Source organism: Gigantopelta aegis, chromosome 7 (genome assembly GCF_016097555.1).
Source record: "Gigantopelta aegis isolate Gae_Host chromosome 7, Gae_host_genome, whole genome shotgun sequence".
Taxonomy (NCBI): domain Eukaryota; kingdom Metazoa; phylum Mollusca; class Gastropoda; order Neomphalida; family Peltospiridae; genus Gigantopelta; species Gigantopelta aegis.
Window position 1 is genome coordinate 31,207,992 of NC_054705.1, and position 27,796 is coordinate 31,235,787.

At 35.6% G+C, this 27,796-nt stretch overlaps 1 protein-coding gene across 2 annotated transcripts; it reads left to right on the plus strand.

Moving 5' to 3' along the window:
• The first annotated feature begins 680 nt into the window (after positions 1-680).
• Positions 681-24,851, plus strand: LOC121377376 (V-type proton ATPase subunit H-like). Of its 2 annotated transcripts, none has more exons than XM_041505350.1 (14): positions 681-816; positions 3,517-3,598; positions 5,884-5,983; positions 6,530-6,619; positions 8,629-8,742; positions 11,057-11,161; positions 12,073-12,170; positions 13,303-13,413; positions 14,372-14,456; positions 15,389-15,567; positions 17,150-17,275; positions 18,287-18,388; positions 19,911-20,024; positions 21,217-24,851. In XM_041505350.1, exons 1-14 carry the CDS (start codon positions 759-761, stop codon positions 21,293-21,295), a joined length of 1,443 nt encoding a protein of 480 aa, XP_041361284.1. In that variant the 5' UTR covers positions 681-758; the 3' UTR covers positions 21,296-24,851. The 2 variants fall into 2 exon arrangements, with proteins under 2 accessions (XP_041361284.1, XP_041361285.1); XM_041505351.1 differs by having other exon boundaries at positions 22,495-24,851.
• The last annotated feature ends 2,945 nt before the right edge of the window (positions 24,852-27,796 follow it).

Below are 27,796 nucleotides of genomic sequence, written 5' to 3' on the forward strand. Positions count from 1 at the left end.
AGGATGTATGCGGTCAAAACGTATGTTCGGTCTAATAGTTGATATTAACATTAATATTTCAGGTTCCCCTACTTTTTTTTTGAAGAGTATATTTTGTCACCTACATAAAATTATTTGCTACTTATAAACTTCAAACATTTATATTGCCCGAGACGCAATCTTATTAAAATTAGCTCTACTGGATCTACATGTAATAGTGGAGCTAATTTTAATTATATTGCCCGAGACGAGCCCTATGAGGCACATTTGGTGAGCACTAATACAATGGTAATAATAACCTACACTAATAGCACCAAGTTAACATTATTTACAGTTCTTGTCCATCTCTTGAGTTAATGCACATACGGCACACTAATATCAAGAAGTAAAATTTGTTTTGTTTGAGAATACCACTATAGAACATTGATTAATTTGTTAAAAAAATAGGAGAAAATTACACGACGTTCAAGATAGGTAAACAAAAAATCTAGCCCGGTGACACCCCATCTTTATTTGCACATCTGTGTTTTGATATGCTTTTAGAATAAATATGTGGGAAATTTGCACATTTTGAGTGGTAGAACTATTTGTAACGTATGCCTTTAAGCACGACACCACTGAGTCCGGCCTACCGTCCTTAGGTTAGTTAGGTAGAAACGACCCGGATTTATAACCATGTGCAGGCCATCGTGTCACATGACCCGGAATCAGAAGTGCTAAAATATGATGATTCTAATTTAACAATCTGCTTTATATAAAATCTTCGTTAATATTTTATAATGGCTGGTATCGAGAAGTTAGGATCGGTCATATCAAATGTTGATGACCTTGAGAAAGGTATGCTTTTTTCTCCCACAAATAATTACTTATTTATTTTATAATTTATTATTATTATCGGTTTTGAAACGATCTTTGATTCTTTCGTTATTCGTAATCGTAGTGCAGAAATAACGACGTGTTTCTTGTCAGTGTTATTGGCCTAATATATATCGTCAACGTCCATAACTACGTTATGCTTCCGACTGCGTTCGGTTTGTTTTTTCTTGCATGGTTTGTAAACAACATCGATTTGTTATCGTCTGCTAGTCGTTAATTTGTGATTTTTTGGAGGGTTTTTCTTGACAGTTCGGGAACATTTTCATTAACAACAAACTTAAAGTTCAGACAAGTAAGAATCATAAAAAAAAATATGAACCTGGCTACATAATAAAAAGATCTATTACCTATATGTATAGATGATTTGTTTTTAATCGGAAAGCTTTTGTTGAATTAAGAAAACCTTCCCCAAAACAGTGCACATAATATGAGGTTAAGACAAATAGACATCAAACATATTTTTACACTGTATGCACTGTATTATATAACATGTACTATTAAACTACGGTTGGACTGCTGGTACTCCCTTGCACCTGCCAGTGCAGGTGGTCCCTCCTTCACCCACCCCAACCCTTTCATGTCCTGGACGGAGGAACTGCCTGAGGCCGGTACTTGTGCCAAAGACAGGCGTGCGCTACGACAGCTTGCTTTGAATGTGCATGTTAAACCATTTTCCATTCCATTAAACAAGATTAAAGAAATAACAGTTTTACAGTTCTGTCATTGTCGTCTCGTCTGCTTCACAGATTTGTTACATAAGAGTTTTGGTCACGTCACTCATGAAAAGCAATATCCCACTTTACGGGTGTATCTGAAGAATGTCAAAATTAGCCTACGACACAGGGCTCAATGCAGAACTTTTATTTCACTTGCTGCTGGCTAGTAAATGACATATTCACTGTCAACCTGCCACAATTTTACCTAATAAATGATTTTATCAAATAAATGTATAGCAATGCCCCCAGTATTCAACCACTTAAGAAAGAAAGAAATAGATTTATCCAAGTTTTGTTTATGTATTATACCCTAGTTAGAGCACAGTTTGAATGCGACAATGAACAGTATGCAATATTTGGTCAGATGACTTTCTAATTAACCAAGATAAAACTCAACTCTAAAGTTATCAACATTTACATACTTGTATGCTTATCGTCTGCTATACAGCGACCGGCCTCGGTGGCGTCGTGGTAGGCCATCTGTCTACAGGCTGGTAGGTACTGGGTTCGGATCCCAGTCGAGCCATGGGATTTTTAATCCAGATACCAACTCCAAACCCTGAGTGAGTGCTCCGCAAGGCTCAATGGGTAGGTGTAAACTGTTTTGATTAAGAATCAGTTCATTAGAAAATAGAATTTGTTTATTATAAACTATTCATTATATGAACATATTGATTATCTGTATTGACATCAAGTGTTGTTAGCGATCATGGGGTGGGGGAGGGTGGGGGAAGAGGTGAACTAACTGCTCCTAACAAACTGAATTTTTCCTTAAAAAAAATATTAAAGTGTTACACTCTTAGTCCATTGTGCATATTTCAGAAACATATATTTTTATTATGTAATAGCTTTAAACTTTGAAAATGACAAACTACACATACATGGGAAGGTTATTTTTCCAAACACATGTGTTTGAAGTCAGTTAGAAATTAACATGTTTTCCTGTGTACTAGAAATTAATGGATTCCTTTTACGTCCATGTTGCAGATTGTTTTCATTAAGTGATTGAATTTTTAGAAATCTCCATCCATCAATTAGCAGTGCATATGGGGCAGGGCTTGAACTTAACGACGACACAGATGGCAGTTGCCGTCATTGAGATATAAATTGCCGTAGGTAGAGAGCAAAAGTGCCATCGGTAAAACTCCTCAACAATGGCAAAATATATACACACCAGGTGTACATAATCTGCCAATATTTAACATTTTCACATTTGATATATGTTTACATACATCAAAATAACCTTTCAGTCATATATATTTTCTGCAAATGTCACTTTAAAAAAATAATTGACATAGGCAGGCTCAAAATTCCCATCGGTAGGCTGTTTCACCCATGGCAATTCTTTAAAAAATTGCTGTGGGAGACAAATTCTTAAGTTCGAGCCCTGTGGTAAAAAAGAACAGAAAAAGAATACAGACTGTAAAAGTAGTGCATCTGTATTTTCAAGCTATCTTAACGCTGTGATATCGTAAAACTTTTATAAGCTATGACGTCACAATAGCACAGGTTTTACAATATCGTAGCACTATGATAGCTCTGTAAAATATGGACCCTGGTACAGACACTTGGAACCTTTTAATTAATTAATTTAGTTTAGTTTATTATCATTATTATATTTTCAGCCAGTGCACCATGACTGGTATATCAAAGGCCGTGGTATGTGCTATCCTGTGTGGGATGGTGCATATAAAAGATCCATTTCTGCATTAAGAAAAATGTAGTGGTTTTCCTCTGATGACTACTTGTCAGAATTAACAAATGTTTGACATCCAATAGCCGGTGATTGATTAATCAATGTGCTCTAGTGTGTCGTTAAACAAAACAAAACTTCTTTATTATTATTTTATTTTATCTATTACATTTTTGTAATGCCACCATTAATGTCCATGTATATATATATGTAAGTTATAAGTTATACATGTATGATATATTGTTATTGCAGGGGCACAGGTTGCTACCAGCTTGCTTCAGGAACGTGCTAACGATGTGCGTGCCAATCGTGTCAACTGGCAGTCCTATCTGCAGTGAGTTACTTTCCTCAGTGTATCCAGACATTGAAATAACCACACGGAACCCTTTTTTTTTCTCTTTCTGTTTTTTCAACATTTTCATTAACAATATTTCTAGTCAGTTGGATGTAGCCCAGTGGTAAAATATTTTATATATAGCTTTATCATGTACTATTACAGATCTAGTTTAATTTTCATGGCGATTTACCCATTTTTCACAGAGTTATGGCCCTTGTATTGCTTTAGCAGTACTCTCAGAATGCTGGGGCAGGACTTAGCCCGGTGGTAAAGCGCTCGCTTGTTGCATGGTCGGTCTGGGATCGATCCCCGTCAATGGGCCCATTGGGCTATTTTTCGTTCCAGCCAGTGCACCATGACTGGCATATCAAAGGCTGTGGTATGTACTACCCTGTCTGTGGGATGGTGCATATAAAAGATCCTTTGCTGCTAATTGAAAAGAGTAGCCCATGAAGTGGTGACAGCGGGTTTCCTCTCTCAATATCTGTGAGGTCCAGGGCTCTACATTAACTTTTTACGGCACCTGTTCTGTAGGACATGCAAAAAATAAAACTACCTGTCCCATCAGATATACCACATGTCCTTGTATATTTTGTTATTTTGTTTTGTTTTCTGCATTCATCACCTGACATGAGTTAGAAATCAGTATCCAGGAGTCGACTAGAAGAATCTTTATTGCATCACAAAATAAGATTGTGAACTTAACAATAAAATCTTCAATGTAGTCAGTGAGTCACAAATCTCAGTAAAAAAACAACAACAAAAAAACAACAATCAAATATTATGTTCAATAAGTTGAACATTAGCACTCGAGTTTCAATTGTAGTTGCATCCATATCACAATAAACAAAACAAAGAATATTAAAAAAAGCAACTGATTGATATGATCAATAAGTTAAACCTCAGCACCAGTGTTTCAAACAATCGTTAAACAAATTAAACATACTGACATATCAACTATATACTTACTAAGATGAGTTTCAAACAAATAATATATTCATGCCATCACAACCTACACCGACAATATGTGATTACATTGATTATTATATCTGATGTGTTAATTCATATTAAATTGCACGCACCACTGAAGCAGTTTAAACACACACAATGGCATACATTGATTGCCGCAACTGATCAAATATGAATTACAGGCCTACATGCAAAATATTGACCATGAAATATGTAATAACTCTACATACAATTCATCAGAGAGAACATTAATATTGTACCAACAATAACTTCAGCTCCATATTATTCCAAAGATCAAAACAAGTTCACACCATAGACTTCTAAACATGTTTTCATGATATGGTGATATTAATTATCATGCAAAACACAAGTTTATGCTTCGTCAGAAAGTGATAAAAATTAAATTATTTGGCAGATAATTGATGGGGTTTTTTTTCTGGATGTCACGTTATTGTTTTCAATAGTTGCTGGCATTGACAACTTATAATCTATGGTGTGAAATTGTCCGTTTATGTTACCCTAATTAAATTATTTTTTCCGTCTACTTTCAATCTTGCTGATTCAACTATTTATACAGATGGAAGTATGATGTATGTAGGTCTTTGCCATTTACATTTGCTACTCTGCCAATTACTTCCGAATTCTATTGAAATCACTGCATGGTTTTTTATTGATTAAGAAGGGTTGTTTTGTGAGAAAATACTTACGTAAATATACGCCGCCCCTGGCCCTTTTCCAGTCCAGCAGACAATGTACTGCAGACAACAGCAATTGACCAATGACAGCACGCTACATAAAGCCATGGCTTGCCATAAGAAGTATCACGATTGATCTGTTGCGTTATGGCATTTTATTTTGAAATTATGATATAATTATTGACAATTCTAATAAAAAAAAATTAATTGCACCCGTAACAATAAATATGTTGATACTTGATTAACCATTGAAAAAGGAATTGAACTTTAATTCGTTAAGAACACTGACACCATGACAACTTCCTAAGCATACTTACGCAAAATACCAAGTGCGCCGAATCACCGGACACGGTTGTATATGAATAAAAATTACTTAAACAGTTATTATATTATTATACTGATCAACCAATTTAAAAAAAAAAAATTCCCTTATAAAATTAATTCAGTAAATAAACTGTTTTATAACGTACATGTATAAAAATTATGTTCACAAGATAAGTTTAATACACAAAATAATGGGATTGAAAGTGAATAATTTAAAATAAAGTTAAATAAATTAAGCTGTTATTCCCATTTCTTTTCTTGTTCAGTACACATCAATTGTATTGTTCTTTGCAGAGGACAGATGATCAGTCATGAGGTTTTTGAATTCATCTCAAAGTTCGACAGTGGCAATTCGGAAGTTCGCACAGCAATGTTGCAAAAAAATCCAACCCAGGTTTAATATTTATAATATATACATGTATCACCTGTTTGTATTATTTATTAATATTAGTACTATTAGTATTGTTTGTTAATTTAATGAGGCTACTTATCATTTAAAATTTAAAATGAATTTTTTTTTTTGATTATCTACATATACTGTAGATTCTGATTTCATGTCACATTTTAGTCTGCCCACTGTCACTCGCATTAATTTAGGGACGCGTTAATTTCAGGATCTACAGTATTTGACAAATCATTGTATGTTTAATATTCTATCAGTTTACCACAGTGTTCAAGTTGGCTAAAAAATTAAAGGGGGTGTACCCCCCACCCCCCCACCCCATCATCACAAAAAACCTGAAACAACAAAGAAATAATCATTAATCACCTTGATGGCTTGAGTGACCAGGTTGTTAATTACTGCTATTAAATTGTCAACAGCTGAGCTTATGAGTTTGCAATTAACATGGGTAAAAATACAGAATGCAGGGACGAAAAAGCTTTTAGGGGAGGGTATTTGGTACATTGTATAATAATTTTTCAATTTATTTGTTTTCAGTTTGCTGTTACATTCTACATTCTGATTAGTCAGATAGCTAAAGACCAAACTCTGCAGTACATCCTCACAATGCTGGATGACGCTTTGCAGGTTAGATAACTCTGGGAGAAGATATATTTTCCTTTCACATACAATAGACTTTAATGTTTGTTTTGTTTAATGACACTGATTACTTAATAATCAGATGATGGTTGTCAAGCATTTGATAATTGTTCAAGAAAACCCCGTTTATTTTTCCATTGGTAGCTAGGGTATTTTATATACACTTCCCACAGACAGGATGGCACAAACCACTGCTTTTCCTACAGGAAAAGTCACAGTTACAAGATAAAGACCTGTGTTACATTTTCTGTCGGTCCGTCCATCTGTCCCACATATAGTTTTCTGGATGTTTTTTTCACAATGCCTTGAGATGTTGAGCTGAAATTATGTGTATTGTTTTATCATATATTGCATTGGGCTATTTATCACTCCAGCCAGTGCACCACGACTGGTATATCAAAGGCCGTGGTATGTGTTATCCTGTCTGTGGAATGGTGCATATAAAAGATCCCTTGCTGCTAATCGAAAAAGAGTAGCCCATGAAGTGGCGACAGCAGGTTTTCACTCTCAATATCTGTGTGGTCCTTAACCATAAATAAAATGGGTTGAATGCATCATTAAATAAAATATTTCCTTCATTATCATATATTGTTACAGATCAAGTTTGACTTTCATTGCGATTGACCCATTTTTGACAGAGTTATGGCCCTTGAACTTAGATATGAAAATTTGTTTTCTAGACTTTTATTTGGCAAAGCCTCAAGATATTGAGCCTAAATGTTTTGTGTATAGCTTTATCACATTCTGTTACATATCAAGTTTATTGAACTGAAATTTTGTGTATAGTTTTATAAAGTTCTGTTACAAATCAAGTTTGACTTTCAAAGCAATTTATCCAGTTATTGGCGTTGAACTTAAAGGTAGGGTCAACCCAAACAAGAGCCTTGTGTGTTGGAAAGATGCATACCCGGACCACCAACACATACTGACACTTTAGCAAATGAAAAACGCGTAATTTTAGAGTTAATAAAAAAACATGATTATTCCTGCTAACTGGGGGCAGCCATTTTGTTTCGTTTTTGTGACGTCCGGTGGGATAGGTTGGGGCGAAGTGACGTCAGCTCCTGACCATCTCCTGTATGTACAGTGTAAACAAAAGCAGTAATTTTCGACAAGGCGTTTCTCTTTGATCAACCTGACTTGTAAAAGAGCATAAATGACGTAATATTATAATAAACTGGGGTTATAGTATTTTTCTCTGTTAAATAATCCAAAGGGAAAATGTACAAAATTAGGCCTATTGATATGCTACGTTGGAGCAAAAACGACAACCCACGATACCCAAGTGATAATTTTTGTTTCTTTGGGACTACGTAATTGGTCAGTTCTGTGCTTTTAGATGGAAAAGTCTACTTAATCAATAGTTTTACAGAACTATTTACAGTAATAAACCATGTCCATTACAATTTTAGGGGCGACAGGTAATATTCCACAATACAGGTATGTATTTTTGTGTCTAGACAGCGTCAATTAATTGGCTCGTCTGGTTACCAATCAAATAAACATCTGCTAATCAGATTGTGTTTCTCTAGTTCTAAGGCTCATTCCTGACGTGACGCGTTACGTATTACGTAACCACCAGCTCGCCAGAGGGCGTACTCACTGAGATGGTACAAAATGGCTGCCCCCGTTATATATAATAACCGTCACATTTAACTGTTTTATTAATTAACTATACGATTAAACGTGTTGATATTAAGCAATAATGTGCATTATATATCGTTGAATATGCATACCAGGCCAAATGCCTTAATTGTCCTCTTTTTTAAGGAAAATTAGATTCCTGGACTTTATTTGCATAACTTTATCATGTACTGTTATAGATCAAGTTTAACTTTCATGATGATTTACCCATTTTTCACAGAGTTATGGCCCTTGAAGTTAAGAGATATGAAACTTTGTTTGGCCCGGGTAGGGGACATGTATCTCGAATGCTTTTTGTAAATAACTTGTGGCAAGATGATATTGCTTTGTTCTAAGATTATTTGTGTTTCCAGGAAGACAAGAGCAGAGTTGAGATTTTCAAAGAATATGCCAAGAAGAGGAAAGATTCTGTGTATTCTCCGTTCTTCCATTTGCTGGACAGAGAAGACAAATTCATTGTATATCAGGTATGTAACAGAAATATACATGTCAAGTTTAGGCCTCTGAAAATTCTGAGGACAATCTATTCATTCACAGGGGTGGGGGGGAGCTGGACGTAGCCCAGTGGTAAAGAGTTCACTTGATGCCCGGTTGGTCTAGGATCAATCCCCGTCGGTGGACCGATTGGGCTATTTCTTGTTCCAGCCAGTGCTCCACAATTGGTGTAACAAAGGCTGTGGTATGTACTAACCTGTCTGTGGGATGGTGCATATAAAAGATCCCTTGCTAATCAAAAAGAGTAGTCCATGAAGTGGCGATAGCAGGTTTCCTCTCAATATCTGTGTGGTCCTTAACCATATGTCTGGCGCCATATAATGGTAAATAAAATGTGTTGAGTGTGTCGTTAAATAAAACATTTCCTTCCCATTCATTCATGCAAATCTAATTTTGTGTAATTTATTTCTCATTCATGCATTAAATTTAGGATGTCATTTACATACTAGACATAATGGGTTACACAAAAATTAAATGGGTTCTCAGAATTGATTTTTGCATAATCTACAAATGGGTTATGCAAGTTTCACAGGCTTGAAGATATAGTTGAGTGGCCACCTGGCATTCTAGTTCATAACTCAACACACTGATTTCATTAAGGATTGTCTGTTGTTTCTTTTACGTTCATCGGGGTATGAACAAAAAAAATCATCCGCAAACTGTGTGAATCGGCGAAGCCATTCTCACATAAGTTTGCAGATAAAAATTTTTGTTCATACCCAGATGAACGTAAAAGAAATAACAGACAGTACTTATAATTAAATTTGAATGATACATGCTAATAATAAAACTAAAACATCATACTTTATTTTGAATTATTTTTTATCCATAAACAATAACGCTCATTAAGACAACTTGCCCATATAAAATGATGTCATCACATATGACATTCCCTGACGACGTAATTTTTACATTCATCGAAAAATGAACAAACTCCCATTGCTACGTTTGGACCAATCGGATGATGTTACGTTGTAATGAACGTAACAGAAATTTAATTATTACCAAATAAATCGGTCTGTTGTGTGTAATAATATTTTATTACCATTGCCTAAATGAAATAAATAGGGACTAAGTAAATTGGTCATTGTTTTCAGAAAAGCAGTTTCCTGTTGCATTCATTTTCGGCCAGTACTATATTGTAAAACGGCGAGAAATATGAATTGGTTAATGCATTGAATGCAGTATTCAGCATGTGATGTTTGTATTATACTTTTTCCCACGGCTCTTTACACTGTGGTTTTACATAATTGTATATTAAATAATATTTCCATATACTTAGCTTTTCAGACACTTAATAGCTGATGTGTATTTTTGTGTTGGGGTGTTGTTTGAAACATTCATACATTCATTCATTCATTGGCTGGCATGTCATTGGGTGAGATATCTCACCTACAATATTCTAAAGGTTAAGAGTCTATGTTTTTTTAATTTAAAAATAAACAGTTTGCCCTTTTTCACTAGTTCTTGATTCTTTGTGAACAAAATAAAATTCCATCTAGACCTCTTTTTTTTTTTTACATAGGTTTTTTTATTTATTTTGTCTTCTTATGAAATAAACACTTGGTAAACTTTGCAGCAGTGACTGGATGCATAGGTCAATTGCCAGTCTCATGAAATATACTACAACATTTTGAGTAAACAGTCTGTTTTTGATGTTTGTTTACTGAATGCTGAATCAAAGCTTCTGTATTATTTTATAAAATATTTTTCTGCTGAATTCATCACCAAACGAAAGTTTGTAAAAAATCATATACAGTTGGGCCATATCATTTGAAGATTTAATATCCGGGTTCTTATGCATCCTGGAAATCCTAGAATGTCCTTGAATTTTGTGATTTTAAAATCCAGGTCTGAAATATCCTGGAAAAAGCATTAAATTTTATTGTGTCCTAGAAATTTGGGCAAACAATTTGGTGGTTTATTTTTTTCGCATCTTTACTTTTGTTGTCCTCATAACCCATCTAAATTCAGACAACAATTTATTATAACAACATTCATTGACTGAACATTTCATGTCCTGGAATTTGTTTTAAATATCCTAGAAAAGTCATGGAAATGTCCTGGAATTTTATGTTTTTTTCAAGTGTCAGAACTGTGAGTGTTTTCTACTTACAGTAATACAGTAATGATAAGAGTAATTACTTTTATCAAAACGTTAACTTAATTTTTTTTTTAAATCTGTAAAATATTTTGAGTATGACACCATACCCGTTTTACCCCCTGCAGAAACCATGAATAGATCTATAGTGTATGACAGATTTGATTTTGTTTTGTTTTTTTCAGTCTAGTCGAATCATTGGGAAAATAGCATGCTGGAGTAAAGAACCGATGGACAAAAAGAATTTACATTTCTACCTGAACTGGCTAAAAGACCAGTTAAAACACACTGTGAGTAATGTATTGCATTACACTAAATACAAATTGACTGTGGACATTTTACGCAATAAAAATAAGCACACCTCAATAAGATGTATGTTGTAAATCATGAAATTAATGTAAGCAAGTTAGTAATGTGACAAATGTATCAGTGCAGTGTTTACTTGACCCATTGTCTTTTTAACCAATAATACCACCGAGAATCCAAAGAAAAAAGAATAAATCACCAACATACAATAACAACATTGTTTTTATGTTCAATTTTAAAAGTAGATGTACACACCTGTCATTTTTGTGATGCTCTGTGTAAGAATTGGAGGAATTTACTAACAACTATCAACACGTGACTAGAATCCACTGTCTTCGTCAAAAGAAATGCCAAATTCTGCTGTTTAATCGATTTGAGATAACACTGAAATAAATTTAATAAAAAGAACTCCGCCATTTCAATTTTCGCTTTTAAAGTTGTATTTATCAGATGTATTAATAATAATAATGGACATATATGTAGTCGGACAACATCCTTCCTGTGACAAAAACTGTGTAACCAGTGTTCTGGTTGTTGCAGATACTGAGTTTTACTGTGATGTATTTATAGGATATTAAACGAGCTTCCATTTCGTTTCATATTTATGTCCCAAGCTTTAGCGAGTGACAATGAAAATTATTTCACAAGGGACATAAACATGATATGAAATGTTAGTGAGTTTCATATCCTATTTATTACCCATAATCAATCTTAATTTATATCACTCAGCTTGTTTAGTTGACATTCCTGTTAGGTTATAATTTGGCAATCGACGTCATCGTGTGACGTCGAAGTGTTACGTCCCACTTGGCATTCTAGTGAGATGTATCACTTTGATATGTACCAAGATATTTTTAACCATATGGGTAATGATAGTTGTTTTTTGTTGTTTCAGAGTAATGAATATCTTCAGACGGCAGCCCGTTGTCTTCAGATGATGTTGCGTATTGAGGTGTATCGGCTTGCTTTCATGGAAGTGGAAGGAATTTCTGCGTATGTCGTCCTTTACAAATGTCATTGTTGGTGGAGGCTGAAATAAATCTAAACATCTTTAGTGTTGTTGGCTGCACCTGATTTTTAACATCTCAAACAGTGCGCCACAATTGGGACATCAAAGACTATCCTATCTATGCAAAAGCAGTGGCTGTTGTAAGGGCGGGGCCTAAATTTTGTCACAGTTATATTTTTATTTTATTTTTTCCTTTTTTACGGTGGAAAATCTGAGGAATCCCATCGGGAATGATTGTGGCCCTCTCAAATGGATTTTCACCGATAAGTGCATATAAAGGAGGATCCCTACTTTATTGTTAGGAGTTGCCCATGTTGTGGCAAAAGGTTTGCCCTCTATGTTAAACACTAAATAGCCATAGTTTTAAAATGTGACAAGGAGTCATTAAATGTCGTGGTAGGCCATTGATCTACAGGCTGGTAGGTACTGGGTTCAGATCCCAGTCGAGGCATGGAATTTTTAATCCAGACACCGACTCCAAACCCTGAGTGAGTGCTTCGCAAGGCTCAGTGGGTAGGTAGGTGTAAATCTATTGCACCGACCAGTGATCCATAACTGGTTCAACAAAGGCCATGGTTTGTGCTATCCTGCCTGTGGGAAGCGCAAATAAAAGATCCCTTGCTGCTAATCGGAAGAGTAGCCCATGTAGTGGCAACAGCGGGTTTCCTTTCAAAATCTGTGTGGTCCATGACCATATGTCTGATGCCATATAACCGTAAATAAAATGTGTTGAATGTGTCGTTAAATAAAACATTTCTTTCTTTCTTTCTATTTATTTTTTAAATAAATATTTATTGTCCCAGATCATATAGCAGTGTTGGAGTTGTGACCTCATATTTTTAGGTTGTTTCAAATTCTTTTATTATGAAATAAGCAACTGCAGGTCTATGATAACTGAAAGCTTGCATAATCCATTTATTGGTTGCGCAAAATATTTAACATTCATTTTGTCTAATTTGTTGTAAGCATTTATTGGATGTCCTAAATTTAATGCATGATTGAATGTATAGTTTTCTAAAATTTTAGATATCTCAAAATCTGTCTGCATAAACCATGACTTAAGTTATATTATAGCTGATAATATTAAACAAAATTCTTTTTTTGTCTTTTTTATAGAATTGTTTCTGTGTTGGCTGGCAGTAAAGTTGGTTTTCAGATTCAATATCAGCTGACCTTTTGTCTGTGGTGTATTACATTCAACAGCACACTAGCTGAGAAAGTGAACAAGTAAGATGTCTGTAGTTTAAATGCAACAGGTAGATTGATGTGTCTGTTGTTTAAAATGTAAATATGCATTAAGAAAGTGTACAGGTAGGACAATGTGTCTGTTATTCACAAGGTAAATTTTAGAAACTGAACAGGTAATGTGTCTGTTGTTTATAAAATTTAATCATACTCTGATAAAGTGAGATTTTAAGATAGATTTTAAGACAAATTTAAAATATTTTACCTGATAAAATGAACAGGTAGGTCAGTTTGTCTATTATTTAAAACAACTATATTCTGAGAAAATTAATAGGTAGGTCAATGTGTCTGTTATTCAAACGGTAACTGTTTTCTAAGAAAATATCAAGTAATGTGTATGTTATTTAAAATTTAACTATACCTCGGGGAAAAGTGAACATGTAGGTCTGTGTGTCTATTATTCAAAAGATATTTTTATTATATAACATTTAGCGAAATATCTTAAAATATCAGTGAAATAAAAGTATTATCAGTCACTCAGTGACGATAACACATTTTAGAGTGTTATCGTCACTGTAGAAAGTGTTATCTTCACTGTAAGAAAGCCGGAACTATTTTGCTGTTGCCATTTTAAAAATAAAGGTAAATTGCCAAAAGTTATATAATAAATAGAAAATTTCATGTTTTTTGTCAAATATGATTTATATCTCATCTTGTGAAGTTTGCAATCATATCACACTCGTCGTGCAAGCGCGACTTATGAGATATGATTACAAACTTCATTCGATGAGATATAAATCATATTTGACAAAAAACATGAAATATCCTCTATATACTCTCAAAAAAGTGAACAGATAAGCTTATGGTTTTAGAACAAATATGAATATATATTGGAAAATGTTGTTCCACTTAATTTTGCTATGTAATATTAAATACTTAAATATTAACATTACTGTGTACATTTAAGACAGTTTGAGGAACAGATAGCATTTATTTTCAGATACAATATCATTCCTATTCTGGCCGATATTCTGAGTGAATCTGTCAAAGAGAAAGTCACCAGAATTATTCTAGCTACCTTCAGGGTAAGGAAATTTTTGTGCTTTTTTATGAAAATTGTACAAGAAGATGTGACCTGATCTTTCAGAGGGGGCGGAACGTAACCCAGTGGTAAAGCGTTCGCTCGATGCACGGTCGGTCTGGGATCGATCCCCGTCGATGGGCCCATTGGGCTATTTCTCGTTCCAGCCAGTGCACCACGACTGGTATTTTATCAAATTATGAAATGAATATATCTGTATGTCAGTGAAATATAAATTTTTTATCACTTTTTAAGTCAATGCAATTCAGAGGACTGTTTAAACTGGGGCAGGACATAGTCCAGTGGTAAAGCACTCACTTAATGTGTGGTGTTTTTGGGATCGATCCCGGTTGGTGGGCCTATTTAGCATTCTCGTTCCAGCCAGTACACCACGACTGGTATATATCAAAGGCTGTGGTATGTACTACCCTGTCTGGAATGGTGCATATAAAAGATCCTATGCTGCTAATTGAAAAGAGTAGCTCATGGAGTGGGGACAGCAGGTTTCCTCTTAATATCTGTGTGGTCCTTAACCATATGTCCGACGCCATATAACCGTAAATAGAATGTGTTGAGTGTATCGTTAAATAAAACATTTCTTTCTTTCTTTTTTTTTTGATCTTTCAGATATATTAGTGTAATCAGAATTTCTTTGTAAACTGGCAGGAACGTAAACATCTGAATTCCAGATGTAAACAGAAGACCAAAGGAGACATTTATTAGTAATTTACTAATTACCTTCAGTGTTATTAATAATATTTAGTGATTTACCAAAAAAACAAAGACAGGCAATTCTTCAGGAGTTTGTCGGCTCAACAAACGCTGCCCCACATCTCTTGTAAAGGCCATAGTACACAATGTATGTACTGTCCTTGTCTGTGGAAAAGTGCATTTAAAAGATCCCTTGCTGCTTTATCAGTTTGTTCTGTGTTTTAGAACTTGTTAGAAAAGCCTGGTGAGAAGGAGTGTATCCAGGAACATGCTCTGGCCATGGTGCAGTGTAAAGTTCTCAAACAACTCGAACTGTTGGAGGGACGCAAGTTTGACGACCCAGACATTGTTGATGACCTCAAGTTCGTCAGTGAGAAGTTGTTGTCATCTGTACAAGATCTGAGGTAATGAATCGTTAATATATAGCGAGGATTCATCACGAGTATTTTTTAATACGGAATAATATATCAACCGAGTCTATGTTAATCGGTATTTGTCGAGACTCTGCCGAGACAAATAACAATTAACTAGATGAGGTTGATGTTTTACATTTTAATATTTTTTTTAGTAAATCACAGTACTAAAGTCGCTGCCTTCGGTAATATGACGTGATCACGATTAGCACAAATTAATTTGACGTCATGCATTTTAACTAAATCTTTGAAAACATTGTGCTCAGGTACACAGGTCTTGTTGGCTTGTAAGCAAATGACCCATCCACAGCAACACATTACCTAGAGATCTTGCAAATTTGCATACCATTATTAACTGGGTTAGTACACTTAAATTATCACATGGGTTTATGACATGGATATCATGGGTAAGTTATAAGATAAAGAAAATTACTGGTTACTGTCCTAAGATATCAGCTTTACCCTCCGAAGGTTAGAATGCCAAATGCTGCAAGGGTCTGCCAAACATCATTTGACTTGAGCAGTAATCGGTTATGAGATGAACAGTGTTATAAGATGGGGATCCTGTACAGTCTTAAATTAGTTTCGAACGGAGTGTCTGCCAGCATTCTTTCTTAACTATGGGATTCCATTTTTTGTGGAAGACCTAGTTGGCCGAGTGGTTAGGGTCGCGGGCTATCAAATGTCATGCAGATCAGTGCAGTAGGTTCGAATCCTGACAATTGACACTTTGTGAGTTTAAATATTATAAGAAGGTAACCCTGAACAATGTTATAAGATAGGGAGGCTGAACAATGTTATAAGATAGGGAAACTGAACAATGCTATAAGATAGGGAAGCTGAACAATGTTATAAGATAGGGAAACTGAACAATGCTATAAGATAGGGAAGCTGAACAATGTTATATCTTTGTCTCTGAGATAAATACATCGTTGGCTATTTGTCATTCCAACCAGCTCTCCACAACTGTTGTAACAAAGGCCATGGTATGTGCTATCCTGTCTGGGATGGTGCATATAAAAGATCTCTTGCTGCTAATTCGAAAAAGAGTAGACCATGAAGTGGCGACAGTGGGTTTCCTCTCTCAATATCTGTGTGGTCCTTAACCATCTGTCTGACGCCCTATAACATGTAAATAAAATGTGTTGAGTGCGTCGTTAAATAAAACATTTCCTTCCTTCCCTGTATTTTATTTCTTACCATGTTATCTTGCTCCAGCCAGTGCACCACAACTGGTATGTCAAAGGCTGTGGTATGTATTATCCTGTCTATGGGATAGTTGATATAAAAGATACCTTGCTGCTAATTTGAAAAAGAGTAGCCCATGAAGTGGCGACAGCGAGTTTCCTCTCTCTCAATATCTGTGTAGTCCTTAACCATATGTCTGACGCCACATAACATGTAAATAAAATGTGTTGAGTGCGTTGTTAAATAAAGCATTTCCTTCCTTCCTTCCATTGCAGGATATTGGTGCATCGTTAAATAAAACATTTTCTTCCTTCCACTTAACCGTAAATAAAATGTGTTGAGTGCGTCATTAAATAAAACATTTCCTTCCTTCCCTGTACTGCAGTTCCTTTGATGAGTATTCAACTGAGGTCAAATCAGGTCGTTTGGAGTGGAGTCCTGTTCATAAGTCTGACCGTTTCTGGCGGGAGAACGCACTGCGGCTAAATGAGAAGAACTACGAATTACTCAAGTAAGTCTTCCAGGGCACCACATTAATTATGTCCAGGGATTTATCCAGGTTTTATGTGGTCCCAAACATAGGATTTGATAAAATGATAAGTAATGTATGCGTCCCAAACATAGGATATGATACCAAGTAATATATGCTCATTAACAATATGTTGCAGGCTCATTAATAGAGTATTGCTGCTATCATATGTTACCTACAGTATGTGTTGCTGTTATCGATTTAACCAGTCAGGGTTTCTGCCAGTAAAACAGGTATGGCGCCATACCCCAAAAAGTTTGCAGATTGTTTTTTTTTAAGTTAACCTTTTGACAAAATGAATTACTCTAATCATTACTGTATGATTTTCTTAACCCTAACCTTAAAGTTAATCATTTTCTTTCTGAGGGAGGCCCCCCATACCCCTGTTGACTGTGGGTGCATTCAGTTCCATAGCGCCATACCCCAAAATGCTGCCAATGAATACATGTATCTGCTGATGAACTGTGTGTTGCTGTTATCATATTTTACCAACTAGTACCTGGCTAGAGATTTTCAAAGCTACCTTAGCGTTATGGTATCGTAAAACCGCCATACATGCCATAGTGACGTCATAGCCTACGATAGTTTTACGATATCGTAGTGCTAAGATAGCTTCGAAAACATCTGTTCCCAGCTTGTTAACGGTGTGTTCTCTCATTGCAGGATAGGGGCGGGATGTAGCCCAGTGGTAAAGCGCTCGCTTGATGCGCAGTCGGTTCAGAATTGATCCCCGTCGGTGGCCCCATTGGGCTTTTTCTCATTCCAGCCAGTACTGGTGTAACAAAGGTGTGGTGTGTACTATCCTGTCTGTGGGATGGTGCATATAAAAGATCCCATGCTGCTAATCTAAAAGAGTAGCTCATGAAGTGGCAATAGCGAGTTTCCTCTCTATATCTGTGTGGTCCTTAATCATATGTCTGACGCCATATAACTAAATAAAATGTGTTGAGTGCGTTGTTAAATAAAGCATTTCCTTCCTTCCTTCCATTGCAGGATATTGGTGCGTCTGTTGGAGAGTAGCAGAGATCCTCTCATCTTGTCAGTGGCTGCTCACGACATTGGAGAATACGTTCGGTACTATCCAAGGGGTAAAAAGTAAGTAACACTGTGTTACCGACCACCGTTCTATAGTGCATGGTAGTCTTTGGACCCATTGGGCTATTTCTCGTTCCAGCCAGTGCTCCACGACTGGTATATCAAATGTTGTGGTATGTACTAACCTGTTTGTGGGATGGTGCATATAAAAGAACCCTTGCTGCAAATCAAAAAGAGTAGCTCATGAAGTGGCGACAGCTGGTTTCCCCTCTATCTGTGTGGTCCTTGACCATATGTCTGACGCCATATAACCGTAAATAAAATGTATTGAGTGCGTCGTTAAATAAAACATTTCCTTCCTTCCTTCTTTGTCTGAAAAGGCATCTTCTCACTCACACTCCCCTCCACACATGTCTAGAATATTTTAGAATAGTGGCGAATTGATTGCTTAGCAACAAATTTTAATTCTTAGATCACCTGAGGTCATCTTCTCTACTTCCTGAAATGCTGTAACCGAATAGTCCTTATACATTTATAGGTCATTAAATGGTTTATCTAATATTATTAATGTTGGGTTCCCCTATTTGTCCCTAGGGAGGCGATGACGTTTACTGTAGTTGTATAAAGAAAAACATTTAAACTATAATGTTTTCAGATCTATGAGACCATTTGCAGTTAAATTTGACCCAAGGAGAAACAAAATTTAGAATTTGGTAATTCTGACCAAACACCACCCACCCACCCACCCCTGAAAATGGGTATGAGCCTTTTCTAATACATATAAGCAGAGTGATTGATCCACTTGCATGGTTAAGGAGAGTGATTTATGTCATTATTAAGACTGCCTACGACTGGTATGTGCTATCCTGTCTGTGGGATGGTGCATATAAAAGTTCCCTTACTATAAATTATCAAATGTGTGACATCCAGTGGCCACTGATAAATAAATCAATGTGCTCTAGTGGTGTCGTTAAACCAAACCAACTTTATTAAGACTGCATGGAATTTCCACAGAATATATACATTACTATTTAAAGGCCCTGCTACACGATATGAGTGACTCGGATTGCAATGCCAACAAGCGAATTGTAATGTGTGGCATGCTGTACGATTGAATCGGCCCGAGTCACTCGTACAAGTCGAAGTTTAGAACCTGTTCTATTTTTATACGATTAAACCAGACGTTTGGTGACGTTGACCAATCAGATCATGAGGTTATCGACGTTCTGAGTGTAATGGCGGAAAACTGTTCGCTTGTTGTCGGCACAGACGCAACAGCTCATAGAGTTGTACAAGGGGCACAACTCTTTGTGAGGTGTGTCCAGTCATTTATATAAATACAGAAACATTAGGACAGCCGCCTTCTTATCAGTACATGACATTGTTTACCATGGTTACAGCAAGGATGTTTTTCAATGATGTCACATTTCATTCGATTGACAAGTACCGTGTGGCAACACATCCGATTGCCTGGTGCTAGTGACTCGGTCCGATTCAGTCTATGTGTAGCAGGCATTTAAGGGTGAAATATGAGTGATCTGCCAAGATTAAAATTTTATGAAGAAGTTGTGTTCTTTTGCAGCATGATAGAACAGCTAGGAGCGAAACAGTTGGTAATGCAGTACTTGAGCCACGAAGATCCAAATGTCAGATACGAAGCACTAATCGCTGTTCAGAAACTCATGGTTCATAACTGGTGAGTTAGCTTTTGATGCAAATTATAGGCCAGTGATCTCCCCTTTGTTTACTCACAGCTTAATAGTTTTAATTTTTTTCCATTGACATGGTTCATAACTGGTGAGTTAGCTTTTGACGCAAATTATAGGCCAGTGATCTCCCCTTTGTTTACTCACAGCTTAATAGTTTTAATTTTTTTCATTGACAGAGGTAAATAGTTTCTCAATTCAGTGACCAATTTCACGAAATATCGTAAGACATAAATTTGGCACGTAAGCGTAAATCTACATCTAATCCCTGACTCATATTACTATTAACATTACAACTAATAGAGTTTGAAGAACACTTGTTTCATTTCTTTCATCCTTACAAAGCTCTAGGTCGACCCAAATCGGTGGGGCCATTGTGCTATTTCTCATTCCAGCCAGTGCACCACAAACCGGTATATGTGCTATCTTGTCTGTGGGATGGTGCATATAAGTGATTCCTTGCTACTAATGGAAAGATGTAGCAAGTTTCTTCTCTAGGACTATTTGTCAAAATTACCAAATGTTTCACCTCCAGTAGCCGATGATTAATAAATCAATGTGTTCTAGTGGTGTTGTTAAACAAAACAAACTTCTTCTAGGACTATATGTCAAAATTACCAAATGTTTGACATCCAGTAGCCAATGATTAATAAATCAATGTGCTCTAGTGGTATTGTTAAACAAAACAAACTTTTTACAATGCTCCATCTTCCATAATGATGTAATTTTCTTCATGCATAAATATTGCACCCAAAACAATAAAGTCTGTTCTACATATGAGTCGAGAAGTCTATTGTAATCACACATGTATGGGGTGGGACATAGCCTAGTGGTAATGTGCTCGTTCGATGTACGGTTGGTCTGGGATCGATCCCCGTCGGTGGGCCCATTGGGCTATTTCTCGTTCCAGCCAGTGCACCACGACTGGTATATCAATGGCTGTGGTATGTACTACCCCGTCTGTGGGATGATGCATATAAAAGATCCCTTGCTGCTAATCGAAAAGAGTAGCCCATGAAGTGGCGACAGTGGGTTTCCTCTCAATCTGTGTGGTCCTTAACCGTCTGTCTGACGTCATATAACCGTAATTAAAATATGATGAATGCATCGCTAAATAAAACATTATTTTTATTCACACATGTATAAAATGTTTAAATACTGTGTTGCTTTTCTCTCCGACAGGGAGTACTTGGGCAAGCAGCTAGAGGTGGGTGAGCCAGCAAAGAAAGAGATGCCAGGATTAACAGCTGCTAAAGCATAAAGATCTTCGTTATTTCTTTATTTGGGTCATTTGGGTTAGGCAGAATGAATTAAATATGCCCATGGCATACTGCTTGATGTATAAGGACAATTGTTGACTAAATGAACTTGGATCAAGCAGAATGAATTAAATATACATGAGGCATGCTGCTTGATTTTTAAGGTCAATAGTTGACTAAATGAATTTGGGTCAAGCAGAATGAATTAAATATACATGAGGCATGCTGCTTGGTTTTTAAGGTCAATAGTTGACTAAATGAATTTGGGTCAAGCAGAATTAATTAAATATACATGAGGCATGCTGCTTGATTTTTAAGATTAATAGTTGACTATGAATTTGGCAGAATGAATTAAATATAGGGAAGGAAAGATATTTGATATACGGTCAATAGTTGGAAAAATTAACAAAAAATAGTGCTCGCTGTTTGTCAACTATTAACGTTAGTCACACTAAATAGACAAAATATAACCAAGGAAGGCCATTTAATATTAACTTCAGTAGTTAAGTAATGAATTTAGGTGAAGTAGAATGAACTAAAAACCACTGAAGACAGCTGTTTAACATTGATACTGGTTCATTGATGGAGTTTAGCTTTGTCAGTGTTAACTGAGATTGAGGAATCCTGCTTGTATTTAGAGTCAGTAGCTACCAATAAACTTGTAATCAAGCAGAATAATAGAAGAAATGCAGCTTGATTTTAGGGTCAGTAGCTATCATGAACTTGTGATCAAGCAGAAGGAATGCTGCTTGATTTTAGGGTCATTAGCTACCAATAAACTTGTAATCAAGCAGAATAATAGAAGGAATGAGGCTTGATTTTAGGGTCAGTAGCTATCAAATGAACTTGTGATCAAGCAGAAGGAATACTGCTTGATTTTAGGGTCAGTAGCTATCAAAGGAACTTGTAATCAAGCAGAATAATAGAAGGAATGCGGCTTGATTTTTGGGTTGGTAGCTATCAATGAACTTGTGATCAAGCAGAAGAAATGCTTGATTTTAGAGTTGGTAGCTATGGGTGAAATTGAGATGAAACAGAATAGAGAATTACTGTTGTGTCGCTAGTTAGTGGAAGAAGTAGGAGAGGACACGTGATCACAGATGTAATCGACAGTGATGTTTTCTTAAAGCCATGATTTCTTTTTCTTATTGTTGTTGACAGAATACCATTATGATCAGATTTTTTTCTATGTGAATTTCAGCTACCACGAATGAAGATGTGATAAGAGTAGGTCATGGTGCAGCTAGTCTAACTGTGAGAAAGTCGTTCATGCATTATGTGTTGATTTGTCACATGGGCAATATAAATAGGTGTATTGCCTACAAGTGAGACGACCTGTTTTGGCAAAGATGTATTTTTTTATGATGTGACTGATGATTTGTGTTTTAATTCTTACAACTTGTAACATGAAGCAATTATTAAGGTGGGAGGCAGGCTTACTGCCAGAAAATAATTTGAGGGTACGTAATAAAAACAAACTGGATAATACATGCCCCTACTTGGTGATTATAGGTTTGAAATCTTTCGAAATTGTACTGTGAATGTCATGTACTTGGACAAATTTTAACCAGCAGTTTTCTTACTATAATCTTTCTAAAAAAAAAAAAAAATGTATCCATTAAATTACAAGATTTTAGAGTACGTAATTTTATCCTTCGTACCTTGTGGGAGGAGAATAAAAAATATTATTTATATAAATTCTTATTTGGACACCCATGCTTACTTTGTAGGGGCTGCCAAAAATGTCCCTCCCCAGTCTACTATTGACCAACAGAAGATCCTCATTATCATTTATTTTCCATGAGTGTAAAATCTAGCCAAGTATTTCTAGAACCCTAAAACCAACTGTGTTATGTATGTTACAAATTGTTACAAGTCACATCATAAAATACATCTTACAGCTTCAGACCTTGCTGTGAACACAAATTAAGGGGAGTGATTAATTGAAGTCATTTAAAAGATGTATGTATATCGACACCATATAAATGCACATGCTAAGGCGAGCTAAAAATCACTCTCCTTAAACTAGTCTCAGGGGAGTGATGGGGAGTGAGAGTGATAGCACCTCTTAAACAGCAAGGTTTGAACTTGTGCCAAGCTTTACAAATCTGTTTGCTGTAATCTAATGAAGTCTTAAAAATCATTCTTATCTGGAGAGTTTTCTATGGGGTTTTTTTGTTAATGTTTAAAATATTACAGAAATAATAAAGAAAAGCTTACTGAAACTGAGTTTCAGCATTTAAAAAAAAAGGTAGAAAAAAAAGTGTGAATAAGATTACAGCAAATCCTGCTTGTGTTGTTATTATTATTTTTTAAATGTCCTTAAGAATGAAGTAGACTGATCATAAGTTTAAGTATCTGCCCGTGTGTATTATACACTGGATTACAACTGGATTGTGAATCTAGCAGAATTGTCTGCTCCTACGAATCATAGAGTTTGGGTTGAAATTGCAAGATTATGAGATGGAATTCCAAAATATGTATACTGCATCATTTTTAGAGGAATCCTAAATATATATTTTTTTAAATCCCCAAATTCAATGTTTAATACCACCCAAGATTTGGTATCTAAAACAAAAAATTCCAAAACATCTACATTACACATTTTAACTATTCTGGATTAAAGCCTCCTAATACAAACACAAGATATGGTATCTTAAGAAACCCAAAATTCCAAAATATCTACATTAAATTTTTTTTACGATTCTGGATTAAAACCTAATACAAACACAAGATATGGTATCTTAAGAAACCCAAAATTCCAAAATATCTACATTACAAATTTTTACGATTCTGGATTAAAGCCTCCTAATACAAACACAAGATATGGTTTCTTAAGAAACCCAAAATTCCAAAATATCTACATTACACATTTTTACGATTCTGGACAAATCCTTTAAAAAGCCCTCCTGTCGGAATAACCCATGATCCGCTATAATATTCTTGTTTTCTTATTTAAAATGGTGAAAATCATTTGGAAGGTTTCTCCTCTTCAACAGTACACAGAAGCGGATCTAGGGGGCTCCAGGGGTCTCGGGGGGCCCCCCCCCCCTAAATTATGCAATAATTATTATTTTATTATATATTAATTTTCATTTTTTACAACCCCCCCCTCCAAAGTTCCCTTGGCATTCTACCTCATGTCACTGCTCCCCCCCCCCCCCCAAATGGATTTTGTGGATCCACCACTGGTACTAATGATCAGTGTGCTACATCTGCATGATGTGTGGTCGTAAGTCGTTCCATCACACAAACAGTTGTGTTTAATGTCTGTTGACAGTTTTTATAAACATTTCAAACAGTTAAAGAGACTGTTCTGAATTTCATGACATTGTCAGATGTTTCCAACTGATAAACTATTTTAATGACTAAAATTAATTTCTGAATATAGTTTCTTGTTCAGAATATCTGATATTCTCGGTGTCTATATTCAAATGTGTTTTTGATCATCCTAATGTTTCTAAAGCAGCCCAAACTGGATTTGGTCTCCCAAACATTTTGTAGGGGCAGGATGTAGGCGAGTGGTAAAGCATTCGTTTGATGCACGGTCGGTCTAGGATCGATCCTGTCAGTGGACCCATTGGGCTATTTCTTGCTTCAACCAGTGCTCCACAACTGGTGTAACAAAGGCCGTGGTATGTACTATCCTGTCTGTGAGATGGTGCATATAAAAGATTCCTTGCTGCTAATTGAAAAGAGTAGCCCCAGAAGTGGCTACAGCGTGTTTCCTCTCTCAACATCTGTGTGGTTCCTAACCATATGTCCGACGCCATATAACCGTAAATAAAATGTGTTGAGTGCGTCGTTAATTAAAACATTTCTTTCTTTCTTTCCCAAACATTTTGTATGCACCAAAAACCAACAATCAAACATATTATGGAATAAAATGAAGTTTAACCAAGCACAAACACTAAGACGATCAGAAACACATTTAATATACAGCCACTGATATTTTATGCAGGAAAAATTAATTTAATATTCAATTTTAGTCATTAAAACATCTGTTAGTCAGCAACATCTTAACAAGGACAACAAAGTAAGGACTGTCCCTTTAAGCTGTGCATGGCATTATTGTATGACTATTTTGTGTTGAATGGTATTTTTACATTCTTTTTATTGATTTTGGTTGAAGAAGCAGTGATGGACAACCAGCTCTCATTTCAGCCAGCGAACGTTTCGCAAACTATTTGATTGGTCCCTGACATGGCCATTTGGTTTAACATGAGACACATAAACCAGTTTAGTAGACATTTTTCTGCTCAGTCTGGCTGAACGCAACCCAGAAGTATGTTCAGACGGGCGAGAAATCATGGTTGCTCGCTAGACTGGTTTTTACACCTAATGTTAGATGGATGTCATTATGATAGAAGACCAATGGTACCAATAAAATTGTTCGTGAGCACTTGGCCTCTTGAACACAGCATTAAGCGTGAACTTGCCTAATAATATGGCATGTTTCACAAGTTAGTGATAATTTCTTGGTGAAAAAATATAAGAAATATCTTGCCCCTTTTGAGTAACTGCTTGGGTAATACATTAATTTAATGCTTACCTTTTATCTAAACATCATACAAAATGTAGACTGCAGGTTGCCCATCTCTGGTTAAAAAAGTTGTTTGGCTTAGAGATTTAGTCACAATAATAATGTATTAGTATGTTAATGGCCTGTATTTGTCTGATTTTATCCAGAAAGAAACTGTTAATCAAAATACAAGATAACTAAAGAAGAAAGCAGGAAATGCAGAATAGTACAAAATTGTTCAGTATGCTTTAATTCTTTTTATTTCAGATGTTGTACATTTGATAAAAATTATTCTTTCAAAGATCAAGGAAACAAATTTTAAATGTTTGAAAATGTATCAAAATGGAATCAATATTTCATTATACATATCTGTATATTTATTATGAATATTTATAAAATTTAAGATAGTTTTGCAATTTATAGAATAATGTATTCAATATATTGATGACTTTTTTTTTTAATGATAAATGAAAAGATAAGGATAAGAGAACTGACCCAGTTTTAGTGTCCTTGATATTTTTTAATCATATGTACTCAACAAAATGAATTAAAGGTGAGTAGATATTTCGGAATTTTTCTTAAATATGGTTTTAAAAACCCCTGAATTCTTCTGTTGTAAGATGTCGCCGTTTTGGCATGTACTTAAACTTGATGCAATATTTTCGTGCATTAACAGGGATCGATCCCAAACCGATCGCTTTACCACTGGGCTACGTCTTGCCCCCCCCCCCTCCACAACACTTTTACTGAGACAATTTAGAAATTATCTGTGATCAACGTAATCATTGCCTATTGGATGTCAAACAATAATGACACTGGCAAATAATTAACAAGTCTCTTGGCCCTTAATTTATTTTGTTGAGCATATCATGTGTATACACTTGAGAAAATGGAACAGCTTTGCTTTCATGTTTCTAAATCATTGAAGCATTTATTAAATCAAGGTCAGTCATGTCTCATTCTGTGATGATTAGCAGCTGCAGTTGAGTGACATGTAGCATTTTAAAGCTTGGCACACATGACAGTCACGTGGGCATTAATCAATAGGTGTGTGCATGGAAACGGTGGGACAGTCACGTCTGCTCTCAAGGTTTGCCTCGATTAGACTGTTGCGTTGGCTGGTGTGAGCAGGTGCACATTTTCAGACTACTGCCAGCTTGACAGTCAAGTTGCTGTAATCGGTAGGTGTGCACCAAGCATTATGATCGTAATATGAATCAACCTGTTGGAGGATCATTTTGAGTTTTCAGCATAGTTAGAAAATCAACATTTTAAAAATAAATACATTTGCCTTGTATAATATAGCTAATATATTCAAGCCTATTAAAGGCTAGATTTTTATACATTTGTTGTATTTTTTGTGTGTGTCTGGTGTTAGTAATGCATCTGATGATATATCCCACCCACCACCTACCCCTCTCGGAGCATTAGTAATTGTTAAACAGCCCCAAACTGGAATAGGATATTAAAAAACTGATTAATTTGCCAGCATGGAACTACTTAGAAACGGTTGCCATGACAGTAGTTAAAATATTAAACTTCCTGAAACAAGAGTTGGAAAAACTTATAAATTTACAGGTGTGGAAGCATTAAAAAGTGCATTAACAGTAACAATGGTTCATAGCTTCAGATTAAGAATAATTGTATGTCATTAAAGTTTTTGTTTACATTTTCTTCTTTAGGATATTATTGTGTATATTCAGTTTCTTACTGGTTGTCTTAAAGGAACAGACCTAGTTTCAACCCGTAAATATGGACACCAAGTTTGGTTAATTTACAAACCTGTAACAAATTTGGATACAACAGAGTGGAGCAAGTCTGTGATGTTGAAATACCCTTAAAATAAACTAAAACATGACTAACTAACTGTTACTTCTCAGATGCATGTGCATTTTTAAAAATATGAAAAATGCATTTTGTGGTATTAGAAACACCAGGATGACCAGAAACACTTCGGATGTACGGAAGTGGATAATCTAAA

Coding starts and splice junctions, on each gene's coding strand:
- LOC121377376 (XM_041505350.1), top strand. CDS start 759: ATGGCTGGTATCGAGAAGTTAGGATCGGTCATATCAAATGTTGATGAC. Junction 3,599..5,883: donor AACTGGCAGTCCTATCTGCA/GTGAGTTACTTT, acceptor TGTTCTTTGCAG/AGGACAGATGATCAGTCATG. Junction 13,414..14,371: donor CTAGCTGAGAAAGTGAACAA/GTAAGATGTCTG, acceptor ATTTATTTTCAG/ATACAATATCATTCCTATTC.